Raw genomic sequence first — 19,092 nt, 5'->3', positions numbered from 1 at the left:
GGCCATGGTGTGGTCATGAACATGAGATATAATAATTCATTCAATTCATCATGGCTTCATTCTCATCATGATTAAATAGCAACCAGTCATTGCTAGTAAACGAGTGAAAGTACAGTGTTAGTTCGTTACGCATGAACAACCTGACTGACTCGGTACTCGACGACAATCGATTTGTCCTTGTGGACGTTGAAGCGGCCCTGCGCGACGAAGACGCCGTGCTCGAGCTGCTTGTAGCGTGCGTCGCCAGTCTACGTTGATTGGATTAGATCTCATCCGTCTGGCACAGCCGGTTGAGATGGATGTTTCTCACCTCGAATGTAAAATGGGTAACTAATCCCCAAATTAGTGCGCTGGTCTCCGATATATAGGAATATACTCACAAGCATCGCCAAAAGGCGTGGATCCCTCGTCTGCGGAGCCTGAGAAAACAGCCTGTACAGCTGCAGACAAGGTGACGATACCCGTGTAGTTCACGTAGATGAGCTGGAGCTGTCAGTCCCACCCTGTACATCCGTAGAGCGAAAACATACGGCGCCGTCATGGGTCCTATAGGCCACGGTCAGGTCAGAACAGGCAAATCGACAAACACGGACCCTGCTTACTTGATAACGCTGTGCGCATTCAACCGCAGATGTTTCCCATCCGCATCCGCATGGATGTAATCATTTCCGACACCCACGAACTCGGAATCGACGGAGGGAGAGAAGTTCGAATCGCTTTTGAAGGACCCGCCGGTCATCGGCTACTTGAAATGAGAGGCATCTCTTGATGGGAATCGATGAGATTAACTTACAATCACCTGCAACGGGTTGGACCGCGAAAGGCTTCCTATTGAGAGTTAGTGGTGACCATGAATCTCGCGAGATAACTCACCGACAGCCAAGGGGGCATCGATGGTGACCTAGGTAGGCCGTCAACTCTAAGCATCGGAACCGTGGCACCGCCAACGGCTTACCTTGATTGTGAAGGCGGGCTTGAGCGAGGGGAATTGAGACATGATGGATCAAGGGTTTTGATTAAAGTTGGATGAGATGAGCCAGTGCAAGGCGAAGAGGATTGAAGGAGGAAGAGATTGGAAGAGCTGGAAATTCCCCGCACTGGAAGAGGGGAGCCCTCTTTTTAAGGCGCGCAACCACGTGAAGGTGGCACAATCATCTGCCCGCGTAACCTTTGCGTAGACACTCCTCTCCATGAATGAGACGATTACGGTGCATGAGTCAACCCGATGTCGATTCATCTCGTCAATAGATTGGAATGGTTGCACATCCTCCCCTCTTACCGACTGGATTGTAGGCTTGCTTCGGACATCGTCGGGGCATTTTCCCTGTTATGGGTTAATGTGCTACAGTTACATCTGGCCAGACTCTCTAGACAGAGCACCAGGCAATGCCAGCATTCATTCAACCAATGGGCTGTCCAAATCACGATAGCGTTCCCGAGCTCCGACTGACAACCTTGTCCGCTAAGCTCGGGGTCGGCTTTAGGTCAGTAGCAGGGATCTATGGCCGGGACGTGGCGGCTATTGCAAAAGCAGATATAAAGCACCAGACCAGCAGACTGCAGAGTTATTTGGCCAGAATTACCTTCCGTGATCAAAATGGCCGACCTCACTTCTGCGCGCAACCACATCCAAGTTGCAACAGACTCTAACGCCGAGTCCTTGCGACAGCTCAACCTAGGGATTCATGGCCATCCAGAGACCGCCCACGAGGAAGTCCATGCACACGACACCTTGACCAGCTTTCTTGAGACCCGTGGATTCAACGTAACGAGACATGCGTACGGCCTTTCAACCGCTTTCGAAGCCGAGCTGGGAACGTCCGGCCCTATCGTCATCTTTTGCGCCGAATACGACGCACTACCTGGCATTGGACGCGCTTGCGGTCACAACCTGATCGCCACGTCTTCGATGGCCGCGTTCCTTGGCCTCGCGAATTCAGTCAAGCAATTGGAAGTACCCGGACGAGTCCGCATCCTCGGCACTCCAGCGGAAGAGGCACACGGAGGGAAGATACAGCTTATCGACGCCGGGGCCTTTCACGACCCGGCGATCGTGGCTGCCATCATGGTGCACCCCACCGCGCAGCGCAGTATCCCAGAGGGATACCAAGGCGTCGCTGGATGGGAATCAATTGCGAATGCTCTCATCCAGGTTGAGTTCCACGGCAAGGGTGCCCATGCAGGAGGGGATCCATGGAACGGGGTGAGTGCCCTAGACGCAGCAGTGTCGGCGTACAACAGTCTCGCCATGCTACGACAGCACATCAGACCAGACGAACGTATCCATAGGATTATTGAGGACGGTGGAAAAGTCCCGAATATCATCCCTGACTATACGCGAATGAAATAGAGTATCCGGGGTCGAACAGCTGCGCGCACAGACGAGCTTCTTGCGCGAGCCAAGGCATGCTTTGAAGCGGCTGGGGTATCCACTGGATGCAGTGTCAGCTATACTATGTGAGTTGATCATGCATAGACTTTCGAGGCGTCCTCTAACATAGGACTAGGGAGCCGATGTACAAGGATATCGTCGTCAATGACCCATTCTGTCAGATATACACGGAGGAGATAGCGGCTTTGGGACGAAAAGTACAATTGAAGTCAGACGGACCTACCACTGTCTCGACTGACATGGGTAAGTTGACCTTATTCTTTCCCATAAAGATGAGCTAAATACTGATTTCCGCAGGCAATGTCTCCTACGCTGTCCCGAGCTTCCACGGTGTCTTCGGCATTCCCACGCCTGACGGCGTGCCGCCTCATCACGCCGGTTTCGCCAAAGCAGCAGGGTTAGAAGAGGCTCACCACGAGGCCATAATATGTGGGAAAGCAATGGCTATGCTTGGATGGAGGTTATTGACTAGATCATAAGGCGGTGCGTACATGAATATATTTTCATGTCACTCCGTCTAGGAGAAGACTGAGAAGATGCAATTTGACCAAGAATTAGCGTGCAGAGCAATTTCATTTTGATGACATGGAGCAACCAGCAAAACTATTCATCTATATCCACAAGATACCACGAATAGCCCTAAGTCGCAAACGAGTGAAATATCATCATACACCACCACCTAATACATCCCCTCAATATCATTCCCCATCCACACTCAGCTCTCATCCAACCCCATCAGCATCAGTTCAACCTCCTCACTTCCTTCCTCCTCCCACAAAACAGAGAAGAGGAAATCTTCTAGTTCTTCCCCACCCCAACAAACAAATACGGCGCATCCTTCAACTCCAAACAATCGACCTTAATCAGCCCGGGCTCGTCGCCGTACTCGATATCCACCAGCGTGCAATCAGTACACTTCGAGTCCCTGCATCCTCCGAAATGAGGCGGCTTGACGCTCTCGGGCGTCTCGACCTCCCCGAACAGTCCGGCGTGGTAGCCGTCGGCGTAGGGACGGCCCAGCTCCACGCAGACGCTGCCGTTCGTGGGCTCCCAGGTGTACGCGATGTGGTTCTCCGCGTGCTGCGTGAGCGGGCAGTTGCCGATGCCTTCGGTCGTGATGGTGCCGGTGTAGCCTTTCTGCGCGACGGTGGAGGTGGCGCTGAGGAGGGCGACGAGGAGGGTGGTTGGGTTGATGATGGAAGGCATTTTGGGTGTTTGTGCTTGGTATGTGTTAATTTGGTTTGGTTTGATTGATTTTGCTTTGAATGTGATCTGTTGATTGACTGATTGACTTTCTTGCAATTGCCAGTAAAGAATGATGAGGGCTTAACCCAGCGAAACGAAGGGCTCTTTATATCTTCCATTTCCATGTCCATACCCATGCCCATCTCATCGCTCACTACCTACATAAGGGTCCAAAACCCCAGCTAGTAAGTGATCACCGCTCAGGGTCCAGAAGCTCTCCACTCCGCGGCGTCGTCCCCAGCGTATAGACCGCACAAACAAGCCTTTCAGGAACTGTTAGCTCCTCACGCCCTTGCAATTGGATAGATTCTACTGTCGCAGCCAAGGCGACAGCATTCCATGTTTCAACGCGGCCAAGGCAGCAGAGATCCTGCGGATGATTGCATGAAGGAATACCTCAGAGGCTTATCTGAGATCATGGAACGGATATGACATGGGGAAGTGGATCGCAGATCGCTGGATTAGTACGTTTTCGGAGCTTTGGGTTTCCAGGTCGGGTTGTACAAACGGGACGAATGGTGCTGCCTTGTTTGGTTCTGGTATAGTGACCGGGGGGTGGTTGCTTTTTGGCCCCATCTACCCGACCCCGTTCGATGTGACTTGTTTATGATCGGAGAAACAAATTGCCTCATTAGACTAGACATTTTGGCGCTATACTCAATATTCAGACTCAGGCTTGAATCTTCGCTGCCTTCAAGCCCCCTTTCTCCGCTCACAAAAAGAAACGAAACGAAACAGACGCGGAAAGATGAAATCACAGCCTCGCTCCTCCCCTGCCATCGAATGTAGGCAACGAAGCCTGAAACGCATCCCATCTGGCCGACGACATCATCGGTGCTGTCAGATACGGCTCGACGGCGTCGTGGCGATCGACTAGCTCCCTGATTCGGGGGAAGAGGGCGTCAATCGCGCGCTCTTCCATGTCTGCCTGGGTCGATCGGCTGAGCCCGAGGTGCTCGGTGTACCAGGCGGGATCGGTCTGGATCATTTCAGCCTCGAAGAGAGCGAGGAGGTTGGGGTCGATGGATGCGTCGAGGGCGGCTTCGTAAGCCATGCGGTGGGCGATGGCGAGGACAAGGGGCCGGCAGCGCGGAAGGATGTGCTTGTTGTATGCGTCGCTGCGGTGGAAGCCGATGTTGCTGTGGTCTGGGTCGTGCGTGTGGGATGGGTGTGGAATACGATGGATCGCCTCTCGAAGCTCGAATAGGAGGCCTGTTTCGTGGCGCGCGAGCAGGCAGTCTGGGTGTCTGGGCTCGGGCAGGGAGTATCGGTCTATGGGAATCTCTGTTGCTAGTCCTGTTGATCTTGTCAGATAGAACTTGCGGTGTTTGGAGTGGTGGCGTACGGATTGACAGGACAAGCAGGTCTCCTTCGGCGATACCACAGAATCGCGCGAGTGCCTGGATTCGATTGGTGAGCTGGATGTCTAACAGATGTTTTGTCCACTAAATAAATGTGGAACGTACCTCCATCTCCCTAATCTGATTGTGGATGAATGCCCCCCTGGCACCAATTCGCTCAGACAGATTCGCCAAGCTGCCCTGTCCAACCTGAAGAGACATTGCCTTGAGAATGGCACCTAGACCGTGTCTCACCTCGGGATGGAGAGACTCGTCCACGTAATGATCTTCAACCCAGTCCGCGAATGGTTCCAAGACCGCGATGTGGGCAAGCGCGTGCAGGATTGGGAGATGCTGGGTCCGGAAGCTCATAATCGGTGTGCGTTCGCCGTGCAGTCCCTGCTGGACTGTGCGAGACAGACTGTACTTGCCAGCGATGTAGACAGCACCTTTAAGGAATGTCGCAATCCATATATTGAGCGCCAGAGTGCCTGTTCCAATACGCTGGATCGTGGAAAGATAGCTCGTGCGCATGTTGGTTGGTTTGGTGAAGTCGCCTAGCATGGATGGGCCTGGGATTCGGACGTGGTTGAAACTAGTGAGGCTGTAGTCGAGCATTCGTCCACCGGAGGCTGGTGGGAGAAGTCTATAGTTGTAAGCTCAATAACAACGGCATTTTGGAGTCAGTTATGGGTCTTACTTCGACTGTACACCAGGCCTCATGTGAGCTTTATCCGCCAAGGGGACTATAAAGGCCCGCATGCCTAGGTCTTCGTTGCGGACTATCAGACGGGCGAAGACGATGCCAAGGCGAGGAATATTAGCAACTGGCATAGATGGTGGCATGAATCTGACCCCAATATTAGATGTGGCTCAAAATAAACCGATGGTGACCTACTTAGACGCTCCAGGGTGAGGGGTGTGCAAATCGAAACTCCCATCCGACTGCAAAGTCGCTGTGGTCTCGATATTTCTCGCATCACATCCGTGGTCGAGCTCGGTGAGCATGAATGAGCCACTGAAGGAATTAGTGACAGTAGAGCAATTGCAGATTATAACCCATACATGACATCGAAGTTGAGAATATTCTCCATCAGAGGATGCAGATCTGGTCGAACGGCGGCATAGAGTGCAACAGTCCCGGCGACAATGTTAATCTGGACCATAACAATGATCTGGGCTACGGTGTCTCGAAAGGCCATGTAGTCCTTATGTACCTGCCAGAACCTGGGTGACAGGGCGATGATATCGTGCATTGCCAATCCTGATAATGGTTAGAATTGTTTACATTCACAGAACCGTGCACATACCATGATGTCTGCCAAGTGCTTGGGCTCGAAGGTAGGAACGTTCCAGGTGTTCGATCCGCGGAGCATCTTCATAATGGTGTTGAAATAGAGCAGTAGACAGAAGATAAAGACTCGAGGGCTCCTCCGGAGCGGGCTCGTCTTGTTCTTGCAAAGTGGAAGTCATTTTTCTACATTGGAGAATAAGACTTTTGTGTCGTCTAATCGCGGATCCAGCGCAGTAGATATAGCCTGATTTTCTCGCCACAAGTGAAAAGGTTCAATTTTAGAAAGCCTCTTCGGAGTTCGTTCCAAAGACAGATCAGAATTTGCTTACAGAGATTAGTTTTATCAACTGTTGATGTCATTCACTGGTGTGGATCAAAGGCCGTCAGCAGCCATCAGTTCCCCATGCAGTAACCTGCCGGGCCACATTATATCTGTTCGCAGTCATTTGCCATTTTCTTGTTTGTAGGATTCTTGCCGAAGCCAGCATCTCGAGCCATGCATATGATTGGTTGCCGTCAGAGGTTATATCGAAGTATCATTTGATTTTTGGGTTTGCTGAAACCGGCTGCTAGAATGACAACCAGCTGGTGATAGGAACCTCTGAATCTAGAGCTCCTGAGACCCTGTACAGGGAGCCCGACTTGATTATAAATTATTGACCTTGTTGGGCACGTCTCAGCGGTATTGTGATTGGAGATAAATGATGATGATGAGGAGGAGGAGGAGGATGCCAGATGGTTGCAAGAAGGTCTCCCGTACATTCCGTAGATGACAAAGTTTCCCCCTCTCACGTGGAAGGATACACAAGATTAAACCGGTTCGGTTAGAAAATCGGTTTTTGGTAGGTGTTGGTTAAGGGAGATTTGGTATATGGTTCGACTCCGGTATTGGATAACCTGCGAAGGAAACACATAGATGCAAAGTCTATATCGAGGACAAGTACAAGTGTAAGACAAAATAAAATATTTACAAGAATGTCAACAAAATGGACAGAAAGGAAATGAACCAACGAGCGAAGGGGTCGAAAGCGTGATGTTTGTGCTCCGGAGGTATCGAGTCGGAGTATGTGCAAGTGCGATCTTGTCCAGCCATCTCAGAACATGACATCAAACAAGGTTACCCTTGCTGGTCGCATGTAACCAGTCTTCGATATCCCACGGGCCTCAAAATTGAGTCGCATCGATCCGAGCACTGGGGAGGAAATCCTTCTTCGCAGGAACTGTAACGACGGCGATCTGATTAGTCGCTATACAATATCCATTCCCTCCGGAGGCAGCAAGGTAGCATCGACGCGCTTCGCCAATTCCACTGATCTCTCCAATGTATGGGTTTGATCATTCGTGAGGTTGCGAACCTCGCCTCCAATCATACAGCTCATGTCCTGCTTCGTGTCGCCCTTCAGCCATTCGGCATCGATCATCCAGTTCGTCGGGATGTCGTACACTTTCGTCATCTCTGGGACTCCCTTGTTTTTCAAGAGGCTTCCGTTCCACCACAGCAGTTGATCCTTTGCATCAACATGAGCGATCACGAAGCTGCAAACCCTCGGACGGTCTCCATCCATGTCTGTCCACCCGACAATTCCGCCGTAATGCGACGAGAACTCATAACCGGCGCCGGCGAGCTCCATGCCCATCCACCAGCTCTCCTTGTCTCCGTGGGTGATTCTATATGTCACTTCCTCGCGTACCGCGTGTGTGTTCTGCCAACAGACATGAAGCAAGCCAACCAGGACATCGACGCGGCTCTTGTCCATGACCACTAGCCCCGAGTCGCCCTCTTCAGCGTAGTCCTCTGTCCACACGCGGGATACGTTCATCGCTGGACTCGGGCGTCGGATCTGGTCTCTCCACCATTCGTGGCGGTCGGCAAAGCGGTGTTTCCACAGCAGTCGGTCGTGAAAGAGGAGGGATCCCGATCGAAGGAACGCGTCATGCTCGAGGAGTACTTCCGGGGGCTGGAAAAAGACGGCATCCGCATCGACGAGAACAACGCTCTCGAACCGCGAGGCCAGCGCGGCAAACGCCTTGATTGCCCACCCGCCCGATTGCAGTTGCAGCGTGCTGTCATCGAAGACGGCCATGATGTTAAGAAATTCGATGGGTGGGCCCTGCTCAGCCAAACTGGATAGATAATCTCGGCTCTGTGGCCCCAGATCGGCGTCACCGGCATAGACGACTTGGATGGGCAGGTTGGATCCCAGGACAGAACGGATAGAACCGATGAGATGCGCGGCAAACCGGAGGGTCTTGTCGCTGGTTGGGACTACGATGCCTGCTGAGCCAGGCTCAAAAGAAGAACGAAGATCCGAGATGGGACGCTCCGATGGAGGTTGTATCGAGGGGTTTTGCAGATAGGGAAACGTCGATAGAGCTACTCGTTCGACAGCAGCGAGGAGGACATCTCGGGTGGTGGGATCGGCCTTCTCAGCGTAAGTCAACCAGTCACGCAAGACTCGACAGCGTCGGCCGAGTTCACCGAATTTCTTGTCGTATGGCTTCTCAATGGGATAGTCGATGAAGTACTGCGATACGTCCCTGATGAGATCAGAATCAATCACGGGCATTTGAACGATCGTTTGCTCCACATGCTCTGGGGAAGATTCGGTAGTTGAATCCTCGATGGAATTGACCGTATCACCATGGTCTCTCGTTCCATTATATCCTGGTTTGGAGATTTCCGTGCCTTTGACATGCACCGTGGTTTGCGTCGGGGAATGCAAGAGAAGTAGCGAAAGCACCATCAAAGCAGCCGCTGCTACCACGACAGCCCGAAGAGCTCGGGGAGCCGTCAAGGGCCATAAAGTGCTCATTGTGTGTGAAAGATAGACTCGGTTAAACTCATCACAAGGCAGTGGAACGAAAAGGAAACCAAGGAAGGAGGTTTTCAAGCCGACAAGGGGAAATGGGCGGGGGGTAATATCAACAATCTAAACTCGAATAACCTTCATAGACTGAGAAGCTTGGCTGCCTTGGGGAAATGAACCGATCCATCTCCCATAGAAAATGGGGCCAAGAGGGCCTCTCATGGCAGGATTTTTCTTCGGATGGTGGCGGACTTACGCATGATTGAGGCTATTATTGGATGCATATTGGTGATAAGTCTGGTTTGGCCCCAGCAACTAGGCCATTTAGCGTTGCTAGCGTGCCGGCTGTTTGGCCTTGCCGTGAGAGAACACAGGAGCTTAATTGAAGGCCGCGTAGAAGCCGCACAAGTAGTCAGTTATCCGGTGCAAATTATAATTGCCTGTTGACTGATTACTGATTAGAGACTCGACGTTATCAAGCTCGCTCGGGGCAACTTGCGATCTTGAATACCTCGACTAATATATCTTCCATGAAACCTTCTGATCGAAGAATGGAGGCCCACTAGTCCATCCATACAGGCATGTTCAAGTTAGGTAGGAAATTGGGAATATTTCTTTTTTCGTTTCCCCTGAAAGATGACAACGTACATGTCATTTTCGAGAATTACCTGTCAGGAAAAAATGTGCTTTCCCCCTGATATTTCACTAGTAAATTGGTAGTGCTTCCTTCCTAGGTATTAGCCATGTTGTTCCTTACTTACGAAGATGCATGTTTGAAGGGACGTGCGCAGTGACGTGCGTGTTTTTTTTTTTTTTTTTTTTCTTTTTTTTTTTTTTTTGGTCACCCTAAAAATGTCCTGTTTTTTTTAATGCAGTGTAAAGAGAAAAAAAAGACAAATGACACCATCGTAGGGAGTTTATGGCGGTGGATATCTTAATGGATTCCGAATCCATTGCTGTTGGTTGTATTTCTCGATTGTTCTAATTGGCGAACCAAATTTTATCATCCTAATCTTCCTTTTGGCCTTGTCTTCCTGCATCTCCCGGAATCACAACCCCTTCAAATAATCTACAGCGTACCCTGGTCGCAGATCAGTTGGTATTACAGGGCCAAGCGTATTCCTTTCGGGTTTCAATTGTTTCTTATTCACCAGGTAGCCAGTACTGGTAGATCGGCAAATCCTGACGGGGGAATAGTACGCAAAATACGCGATCCCACGATGTAGATTAAGGATTTGGCCCGATGGGTGGCATCGCTATGTCTTTATTATTCTCTCGTGGGAGACCATTTCTAGAGTGTCCGAAAGGCAGATGTGGCATAGCGAAGCCCCCGGCGAACAAATCCGTATACCCCGATGTCCGATGATTGGATAGATTTCATATCTTCGCTGACTCCATTTCAAGGCTGAGCAATCCCCTCCCCTCCCTTGGTTGTTGCTAGTTCTATTTTCTCTCGTCTGCGTTAGGCCTTGAATTACGTAGAGACTTGACGGAATTCTCTGAACGATTCATTTTGCTCGAGTCATGAGTTGTACAGTCGATCCCCATCCGATTCCAGGATCTTCACCGGAAAAAATAGTCTAATTCGTAGCCGTTCTGGCGCCAAAAGCAGGCAGAATAGTTAAATGAGGCCAACAGAGAAGTGGATCCTCCGACGGAGCCGGAATACCCTCAGTCTCAGTCGAGTTTTAGGAATGTGCAGGGGCTAGGGAGTATCCGCACGAGAGAATTCATTCTCAACATGGTACCTTGAAGGTGAAATATCTATAGATGGGCTGAAGATAATATACTGCGTAGAGGAGAAACACTCGCGCTTACTAATATATTATTCCGCTTATTAATCCCTCTTGAGTATTTCATTACTATAGATAAGTAAATAATAGTAGATAATTTAAATTAAGATTAAGATAGACCGAAGAAAAAATACTACTTATATAGTCCTGACTCCTGTCTCGGCTTATTAGCCGCTGGCGACCCGAGAACAGCCTGAGATAGAGCTAAATCCAGGTATGATGCAGCTCTCTCTCGCTCGCTCGCTCATAATCGTTTCTTACACCGCCGCACTACTAAATCCACACCGGCCCAACCGTATGTTATCCGCATTCCTCGCCATCCATCCATAACCTTCCACCGAAAAATTCCTCTTCAACCGGCCTAGGTGTAAACAATATCACTCTGTGCCGGCGGCCACTTCCCAGCAACGGTGTTATTGTATTTGAGCTGAGCGACTGTAAATGTGTTGAGCTCGGACACCAAAACCGTGGCATCCAAGGTCAGGATGCGGTGCACCTTGGCGTTTTGAGTGGGCAGAGAGATGTACTCTTCGCCGGCAACTGATTTGATATCGGCGTCAAAAGTCACGCGGATCAGGGCATCGGGCGAGTTGGGGCTCAGCAGCGACGTAGACAAGAGCCACAGGGCTGGCTCACCATCTGGAGTTGACGCGTCAGCGACATGCAGTAAGCCGGCATTGGCGCCGAGTAGTGGCTGCTCGAGCGTGAAGAACTCCAGCTCGCCCGAGGATCCGATATGGCCAAAGGTGCCGGTGCCGCCGGTGCCATTCCCAGCGAGAGTGAACCACACACCACTGAGAGGGCCGTAAGCGGTGGTCATTCCGACGGCATTGCTGCCGACGTCGGGCGGAACTTTCAGCTGCGCCGTCTCGTCGCTGGTGACATTGATGCGCATAATAGAGCTTTCATTGTCTTGTGTGGCGTAGATCAAGCCAGTGGTCGGCTCCTCGCTAATAAACACGGGGCTGTTGAGGCACTGATACAATTTCCAGTCTGTGGTGTTGGAGATGTCGACTGAGAAAACATAGTACTGTCCGGTTTGGTCGGATGGCACCTTGAGGCCGGATCAGACGCGGTTGCCAATCTCAGTCACACAGTGCGGGCCGTTTCCCGGCTGTGGGATATCAATGGTCTGTACGATGGACGGCGCAGTCGAGAGGTCCTGACCGGGATCCACGAGCAGCAGTTGGTTGTCGGCCTGTAGCGACAGCCACATCAGGCCGGGGTACACTTTCGATGGCCACACGCCATGTAGCTGAGAATGGCTGTTCTTTCCCATGACAAACGACTGGAGAGCAATGGGCTCCTCGGTGATTGGATCCAGCTCGATCTTGACAAGCTCGCTGTCGGACAGCTGCGTCAACAGCACGAAACTCGAGATCGGCACGCGCGCCAACTCATGCGTCTGTTCGGTGGGCGGCATCACATACTCAGTGAAGCGACGGCTCACGAGCGGATTAATAACAGTCTGTGCTGACGCGGTGTTACCGCCGAACACCAGCGCCATCACTAGTAACATGAAAATGCGATACAACATGGTTGACTTCCCGTGCTTGACGTTTCTTGCTCTGCGCTGGATACCCTGACTCGATCGTTGCAAAAGGTCCGTGAAGAAAAGGATTTAGAAAGAAACTGTCCTAGACTCACTGAACGATATTCATGTCCGAACCCGACTTTGCCTTGAGATCATTTGAAAGACTTAATCATGCCGACCACATATCAAGGGGGCTGGGATACATAACTGGAAACGATGAATGCGACGGGTAAGGGATACTTGCGCATGAATGAAGGGATCTCCTACCGAGGTTCCAAAGGACAACAGCCGGTTACCCAATCGACTTGCGTCCACGGTATGGCCCGAAACTGGAAGCATCTTCCTAAACCCGACCTCCTCGTGGTGGACTTAGACTTCGCACTCCCTTTCCGAGCACGCCACATCCACGGTGCTTAATCCATGTGTCAAGTAATGGAACTGATGTAAGGCATAGGAGGTATGCCCACGGATAGAGTGCCCCTTGTCCCGTGCTAAGCATTCCAACTGCCCGGCTGGTATTTTGAGGAAGATAGTTGATACCATGACCCATTAACATTCGGACAAAAAGGCCTCCAGACAGCAAATCCCGATATGGACCCGACTGACATTCCAGGTCAGCTGTTGGTAGGCAGCTAAGTATTGTAAAGAAAAAGAGGCCGCTCTTATCGCAGAATACGATGCTCTACGGAGTACGCAGTAAGTAGCCTGGATCTGACCTGCTTTAGGCAGGGTCCCGTGACCAATGGCGTAGAGTCAGATCACGTGCTGCTTAGTGGCCGCCCGCAAGGTACTCGGCCCGCTAAGCCCAATTGAGGGCCGGGCGGGTGTGACGTCGCCTGCACAGAATCATCCCGCGGTGGCAGCATCTTCACGACATCCATCTTGCGACGCGTCTGCTCGACATTGATAACCACAGATCTGGTAATCGGCGTTGCTGGGGCTTCTCTGTGCAGAAGAGAGCACTGATGATTCCATTCCTCTTTCTCCCGCCCACCGTTCTTCTCGCCGCCTGCGCCTCTGCGATCCCTGTGTCTGATCAGCAGCCTTTGGGCGCCGGCATTTCGATCGATGCGGACCGTGTCAGCGGGCGGCCCTCGCGTGGGCTTACAGGGCGCTTCTTGCATATAACAGGTCTGGATGATGTTTCCGATGCAACTGGTCGGACGCAAAATGCAGTCGCTGACTATCCAGCAGATTTCCATCCAGATCTACACTACAAATCAGGCACCGACCAGGATGATGCATGCCACCGCGGGGAAGGCTCGGCGGGCTACTTCGGCGCCCAGGGCACAGAATGCGACTCCCCTTCCTCGCTGATCAACGAAACCTTCCGATGGATTTCCCAGAACTTGAAAGATAACGTGGACTTCGTCATTTGGACCGGAGACTCCGCCCGCCATGACAACGACGAGTCTATCCCCCGGACGGAGGATGAAGTCATTAAGCTTAATGATATTATCGCGGACAAGTTCTACGAGGTGTTCCAGAAAAGGGACTCCCCCCGTGGGCTTTCGATCCCGGTCGTCCCCACCATCGGAAACAACGACATCATGCCGCACAACATTATGAAGGATGGTCCGAATCGCTGGACCAAAAAGTTCTCGGACGTCTGGTCCAAATTCATTCCCGAACATCAGCGGCATTCGTTTGTGGAGGGCGGCTGGTTCACGTCGGAAGTGATACCGGGCAAACTGGCGGTGATCAGCTTGAACACAATGTACTTTTACGACTCGAACTCTGCAGTCGACGGATGCAAATCCAAGTCGGAACCGGGATTCGAGCACATGGAATGGCTGCGCATACAGCTGAAGATACTGCGATCCCGCGACATGAAAGCGATTCTGATCGGGCATATCCCTCCTGCAAGATCGGGACCAAAACGGAGCTGGGATGAGACGTGCTGGCAGAAATATACCCTCTGGGTGCATCAGTTTCGAGATGTCGTGGTCGGAAGTGCCTATGGTCACATGAACATCGATCACTTCATGCTACAGGACAGTCATAAAGTGAAAATCGCCGACACTAGCGAGGACTCGGAATCCTCGACTGCACCCGACAGCTCACTAGATGACTTTTCGGTCCTCTCTCGTTCAAGTTATCTCTCCAGTTTGAGAAAGGACTGGTCAAAAATGCCATCTCCGCCTCAGTCCAAGGCGAACAAAGCAGATTTCCTGGAGGAATGGGCCGCCGAGGATTCTCTTGCACCGACCGGCGATGATCGCCATGCGCAAAAATCGAAGAAAAAGCGCTTTCTCAAAAAGATCGGCGGTCCCTATGCGGAGAGATATAGCGTGTCACTAGTGTCTCCCAGCCTAGTACCAAATTATTTCCCGACTCTGCGGGTTGTGGAGTACAACATCACAGGACTGGAAGACACAGTTGTTTGGAGTGATACTTCGGAGGAGCCTGTCGATGTTGATTCGCTCTCGGACGACGATGACAATACCGTCTCTACCGACAAGAAGAAGAAGCACAAGAAGAAGAAGGGAGGAAAGAAGAAGCCTCCAAATTTCAAAGTCCCAGAGCCCCCGTCAGAGTCAGCTCCCCCGGGTCCAGCTTATTCGAACCAACCCTTCACTTGGTTGAGCTATACCCAGTACTTTGCCAACCTAACAAGGATCAATGAGCAAGTGTCAAAAGCTTCCGAACAATCGAACAATTCTAGCATGATGGAGACGGGAAAACCCCCTCATGACGACATTTTCTCATTTGAAGTCGAATATGATACCAAGGACGACCACGCCTATAAAATGAAAGACCTCACCGTCCGCAGCTTCTTCAAATTAGCCACGCGTATTGCGGAGAATCACTCAATCAAGAGCAGCAGCGACGAAGTCGATGCGGAGAAAAAGAAAAAGAAAAAGTCCAAGAAGAACCGAGTTTGGCGGGCGTTTCTGCGACGAGCGTTCGTCGGGTTCCTGGACGATGATGAACTTGATGACATTGAGACATGACCTATTTTTATCGCCTTCCGCGATAGAAGAACATAGCCCAGCTGTTAATGTAATGTTATAGTTTGAAATTCCTGGGTGTATATACCTTTCATGTCCATTTATTCCCTTTTCTCTGGGCTCCCGATCTCAGATAAACTATTGATACCTTGCATACTTACCGGATTTCCAACGCGGTTTCTACACAGCTCAATACTTTCTCTTCTTGTTTTAGTACTTACCCCTCGCCGCTTTATCAAGTTAATCTAAGCACGCAAGCGAGGAGCTGCGAGGAGAGCATTGGAAGAGTCCACAGGTCAAATGACAATGTTTGAAGCAGGGGGCGCTATCTCATGACGACACGGTTCCAAACATCCCAAGTTCATAAGGGTAAATGGTGACTGCGGGCTCCTAAAGTATCCAAAGGCAGGTTCTACGGAATCTAAGAAACTTCCGTACAAAGAGGCTCTCCCCAGTCTCACAGCAGATCCAATTTCGATCATGGTTTCACCGCCGCTGCATTACCGGTGTATACCGAAGAGCGCTTGGGTTGACAAACATGTTTGAAATACGTGTGGGCCATCTACCATCTACCCCTTGCTTGATCGCCATAGATCTACACCCACATATCTACTATGATATCTCTCATTAATAAAGGATACACGGCACATTTTGAATATATCCGAATATATCATTTCTTAAATCACATGCGTGGCAATTCCTGCAGTACCCTGCTGATCCAGTTAAAAAGTCTAGTTCAATCAACCGGTGTTGTGTTGTTCATGCAGTCAAAACGCAATTTGGACCCAAAACAGTCATCGAAACATATATATCCAATTCTCTGGGGTTTCTCGTATAAAACACCGCGTCATCTACTAAACCTAATGCAAACTTTTTATAACTCCCCGTCCCAACGCTTCTATTATAATAAAGGCCAAACTAATAACCAGGTAACGTACCTTCCCCTTTAACCCCTTCCCAGTAGAAAAGGCACTGGAACTTCTTCTAAATCGTGCAACCAGCACCAATACAAGCTCCTGCTACCTGCCAATCCAAAAACAGACACAATGGCCATCATAAAAGCCTCCTCCCAAGTACCAGCCCCCGAAACCGACCTATTGTCTTACATATTCGATCGTCCTTACTTATCCTCTCCCCAAGCCGCCGCATCTCCCGCTGACCCGCTGCTTCTGTCCGGTTGGGATCCGACCTTCGCTGGCTACAGTCTGGACCAGCTGAAAGACATTGCCAGACGACTGGGGAACGGTCTCAACCAGCGCGGAGCACGAGGTCAACCCGTAATGCTGTATGGAGAGGGTAACATCAATTTCCCGCCCGCGCTGTTGGGCATCCTGGCAGCCGGGGCTTCATGCGCTCTACCCACCTACCAAACGGCGGTCGGTCTTCCATTCTACCTGGAGAAGTTGGGCGTCTATACCGTGCTCTGCGCCCCCGAGGTCGAGGCAGAAGTTCAAGCAGCCGCCCGGAAGGTCGGCATTCCCCAGGATCGCGTTTTCGTCGTCGACGAGTCGTTCGAAGGAACAGGCGGCTCCAGCACACTGGGATCCTGCCATTGGAGCAGTCTGCTGGAGAGCCCAGGTTCCGACCATTACCAGCGACCCCGACTGTCCCCAGAGGAGGCCAAGGAGACGGTAGCGGTCTTCTTTCAAACGTCCGGGTGAGTCGTCACATGAAAGCTGGCATGAACGAAGGTTAATTGACTCCGTTCATTGGAATAGAACAACAGGATCCCCCAAGCTAGTGGGAAGAACCCACTATGAGCTGGTGGGGAACGTGGAGCAGATGCTCTTCTGGTATCATTTGCAGCCTCGGGGCAAAGAGGTTTTCTTTTGCACTTTCAAATTCTGTGGCATTGTATACTTCATGATGGGTTTAATGGCCCCGCTCAAGGCGCGCTATCAAACTGTCTTCTCGCCGAAACATCAGATGCCTACTTTTCTAGCCGCCCTGGATCGATTTAAGCCTACCTGGGCGGTATTACCCAAGTATGCTATCCACGAGATTCTGGACTACCCGGGCCCCGTGGACTGCAGCAGCATTCATACTTTGACCACGGGTGCCTGTCATATCCCATTCAGCTTGAGTGAGGAATGGCAGACCAAGCACCGTTCTCCTCTCTTCAATGCCCATGGGATGAGCGAGTAAGCAACCCTCTTGGGCCCCTTTTCTGGTGAGCATAACAATAACACTGAGAATCCAGAGGCGGGTGCTTCTTTCTTCGTCAATCCTACTCCTTCGCTACTGACGACTCCATTGGCGCTCTTCTGCCCAACATGGAAGGCATCGTGGTGAACGAGAAGGGCCAGCCCTTGGCGAGAAACCAAACCGGAGAGATATGGGCCCGATGTCCCTTTTTCATGCGAGGATACTACCAGGACGCCCAAGAAACCGCCAAGTGCTTGACTCCAGATGGCTGGCTCAAGACAGGAGACATTGGATGGGTCAACGATCAGGATCAGTGGTATATATCGGGTCGCCTGAAAGATCAGTATCTGATCGGAGGCCTTCATGTCTCCGGGAACGAAATGGAGGTGGCTATGCGGCAACATCCAGATATCGTCGACGTTTCGGTTATCCCCGTCAAGCTGTCCGTGACGGTTTTCCCCGAGAAGGAAAAAGGTTATATATATGGCTGACCGTGCTGCAGACCGCATGAGCGCGATAATGTACCCCGAGCGTATCTGGTCCAGACACCCGGAGCCAATCTCACCGTCGATGAATTGCTGGGGTGGATGAACAAGGAATGCTCCCCCGCGGTATATCCCCGCGGAGGGGCGGTATTCATTGAGAAGATTCCCATATCAACGGTATGTGATCCTCCTATTAGTTGGATGAGACATGAACATACAGAGTTTCTGATATAATGGAGCAAGGCCGGTAACTGTAAGGTCGATCAGAAAGCGTTGATCGAGAGAGCCAAACAGGAGCTCTTGAGTGAGCCCGTCAGGTCCTAGCCCTAATAATCAGGTTTACATTGCATGGTCCCAGTAGAGGATCTTCAAGGTCTGTCTAACTTCATTATGTCGCTCTCAATTAGGAATTATTTATAATAATCCTCATCGGTGATTTTGCTCGTGTGTTCTGTTTCAGCCGTCAACATAACACCGTGTACAATATGAGCATACCTACGACCGAAGTCTCTCTTTTCAATAGAAGAAAATAAACCAATAAGCATTTCTTATCTGATAAATGACGTCCATGAGCCTCGCCCGCCAGGAAAAAGTACGCTAGAACGAGCTAAATCATCGATCTACCCCCCTCCCGATAACAGGGCCGTGGCAAGGGAGGGAATGTGAGTGGCGTTCTTCCGAGCACAATCGACATCATTCCGGCGGTGAAGACTAAACCAACACTCTTTAGATATAGATGGGTAGTACAACGGGAGGAATGTTTCAGTTACTCCGTCCCGCTGCCTGTTGGAATTTCATTATAGGAGGTTGCTTAAGTCCAGACGGGAGTCTGTCTGGAGGCAACTACCTCTGTCTTATGTCTAGGTAGTATGTTAGACTCAAGAACTGCCGGTCAAGTCATCCAGAACTGACGGCGGTCAGCAGAGCGGTGGAATACTGCCGACGATCTCAATTCTAGTCTTGTCTAGACTTTCCTCCTCTCAACTCTGGGGATCGAAAAGCAAGCAATTCATCATGATTCAATTCACGATACGAGGCCTGAGATCATCGGAGTATCTTCACGCCCATGAATCCCTCGTATGATTCGTTGGGAAATCCCCCCTTTC

At 51.0% G+C, this 19,092-nt stretch overlaps 8 protein-coding genes across 8 annotated transcripts; 3 read left to right on the top strand and 5 right to left on the bottom strand.

Annotated features, from left to right (window-relative positions):
* Position 1: 1 nt before the first annotated feature.
* P170DRAFT_441211 (DUF3237 domain-containing protein) lies at positions 2 to 1,055 on the bottom strand. Its single transcript, XM_024850265.1, has 8 exons — positions 956 to 1,055; positions 874 to 901; positions 794 to 828; positions 603 to 742; positions 531 to 546; positions 381 to 483; positions 311 to 330; positions 2 to 248 (listed from the first exon to the last, which is right to left on the bottom strand). The coding sequence occupies exons 1-8, from the start codon at positions 995 to 997 to the stop codon at positions 126 to 128; spliced, it is 507 nt and encodes a 168-aa protein (XP_024699065.1). The 5' UTR covers positions 998 to 1,055; the 3' UTR covers positions 2 to 125.
* A 542-nt stretch (positions 1,056 to 1,597) lies between these two features.
* P170DRAFT_450934 (M20 family metallopeptidase) lies at positions 1,598 to 2,871 on the top strand (the record flags this gene model as incomplete). Its single annotated transcript, XM_024851158.1, has 4 exons — positions 1,598 to 2,311; positions 2,351 to 2,457; positions 2,508 to 2,635; positions 2,690 to 2,871. 4 exons carry the CDS (start codon positions 1,598 to 1,600, stop codon positions 2,869 to 2,871), a joined length of 1,131 nt encoding a protein of 376 aa, XP_024699064.1.
* Positions 2,872 to 3,133: 262 nt separating this feature from the next.
* Positions 3,134 to 3,623, bottom strand: P170DRAFT_441207 (uncharacterized protein). The gene has a single exon (XM_024850264.1). It carries the CDS (start codon positions 3,596 to 3,598, stop codon positions 3,191 to 3,193), a length of 408 nt encoding a protein of 135 aa, XP_024699063.1. The 5' UTR covers positions 3,599 to 3,623; the 3' UTR covers positions 3,134 to 3,190.
* A 635-nt stretch (positions 3,624 to 4,258) lies between these two features.
* Positions 4,259 to 6,450, bottom strand: P170DRAFT_418069 (acyl-CoA oxidase; the record flags this gene model as incomplete). The annotated part of the gene is made up of 7 exons (XM_024847194.1): positions 4,259 to 4,933; positions 4,983 to 5,037; positions 5,104 to 5,623; positions 5,678 to 5,827; positions 5,876 to 5,995; positions 6,043 to 6,241; positions 6,288 to 6,450. 7 exons carry the CDS (start codon positions 6,448 to 6,450, stop codon positions 4,392 to 4,394), a joined length of 1,749 nt encoding a protein of 582 aa, XP_024699062.1. The 3' UTR covers positions 4,259 to 4,391.
* Positions 6,451 to 7,518: 1,068 nt separating this feature from the next.
* Positions 7,519 to 8,838, bottom strand: P170DRAFT_450932 (uncharacterized protein; the record flags this gene model as incomplete). The annotated part of the gene is made up of 1 exon (XM_024851157.1): positions 7,519 to 8,838. The coding sequence occupies one exon, from the start codon at positions 8,836 to 8,838 to the stop codon at positions 7,519 to 7,521; it is 1,320 nt and encodes a 439-aa protein (XP_024699061.1).
* Positions 8,839 to 11,232: 2,394 nt separating this feature from the next.
* On the bottom strand, positions 11,233 to 12,408 carry P170DRAFT_450931 (uncharacterized protein; the record flags this gene model as incomplete). The annotated part of the gene is made up of 2 exons (XM_024851156.1): positions 11,233 to 11,901; positions 11,944 to 12,408. The coding sequence occupies 2 exons, from the start codon at positions 12,406 to 12,408 to the stop codon at positions 11,233 to 11,235; spliced, it is 1,134 nt and encodes a 377-aa protein (XP_024699060.1).
* An 861-nt stretch (positions 12,409 to 13,269) lies between these two features.
* On the top strand, positions 13,270 to 15,359 carry P170DRAFT_418065 (endopolyphosphatase; the record flags this gene model as incomplete). Its single annotated transcript, XM_024847193.1, has 2 exons — positions 13,270 to 13,536; positions 13,597 to 15,359. The coding sequence occupies exons 1-2, from the start codon at positions 13,371 to 13,373 to the stop codon at positions 15,357 to 15,359; spliced, it is 1,929 nt and encodes a 642-aa protein (XP_024699059.1). The 5' UTR covers positions 13,270 to 13,370.
* Positions 15,360 to 16,636: 1,277 nt separating this feature from the next.
* P170DRAFT_369160 (putative AMP-binding enzyme) lies at positions 16,637 to 18,310 on the top strand (the record flags this gene model as incomplete). The annotated part of the gene is made up of 5 exons (XM_024844895.1): positions 16,637 to 17,013; positions 17,075 to 17,497; positions 17,557 to 17,943; positions 18,004 to 18,163; positions 18,230 to 18,310. 5 exons carry the CDS (start codon positions 16,637 to 16,639, stop codon positions 18,308 to 18,310), a joined length of 1,428 nt encoding a protein of 475 aa, XP_024699058.1.
* Between the last annotated feature and the right edge of the window lie 782 nt (positions 18,311 to 19,092).

Source organism: Aspergillus steynii (assembly GCF_002849105.1).
Source record: "Aspergillus steynii IBT 23096 chromosome Unknown P170scaffold_10, whole genome shotgun sequence".
NCBI lineage: Eukaryota > Fungi > Ascomycota > Eurotiomycetes > Eurotiales > Aspergillaceae > Aspergillus > Aspergillus steynii.
The sequence above is the reverse complement of the archived record's forward strand: the minus strand, read 5'-3'. Positions and strand labels throughout refer to the sequence as shown.

Coding starts and splice junctions, on each gene's coding strand:
- P170DRAFT_441207 (XM_024850264.1), bottom strand. CDS start 3,598: ATGCCTTCCATCATCAACCCAACCACCCTCCTCGTCGCCCTCCTCAGC.
- P170DRAFT_441211 (XM_024850265.1), bottom strand. CDS start 997: ATGTCTCAATTCCCCTCGCTCAAGCCCGCCTTCACAATCAAG. Junction 743..793: donor CCAACCCGTTGCAGGTGATT/GTAAGTTAATCT, acceptor CATTTCAAGTAG/CCGATGACCGGCGGGTCCTT. Junction 249..310: donor TTACCCATTTTACATTCGAG/GTGAGAAACATC, acceptor CAATCAACGTAG/ACTGGCGACGCACGCTACAA.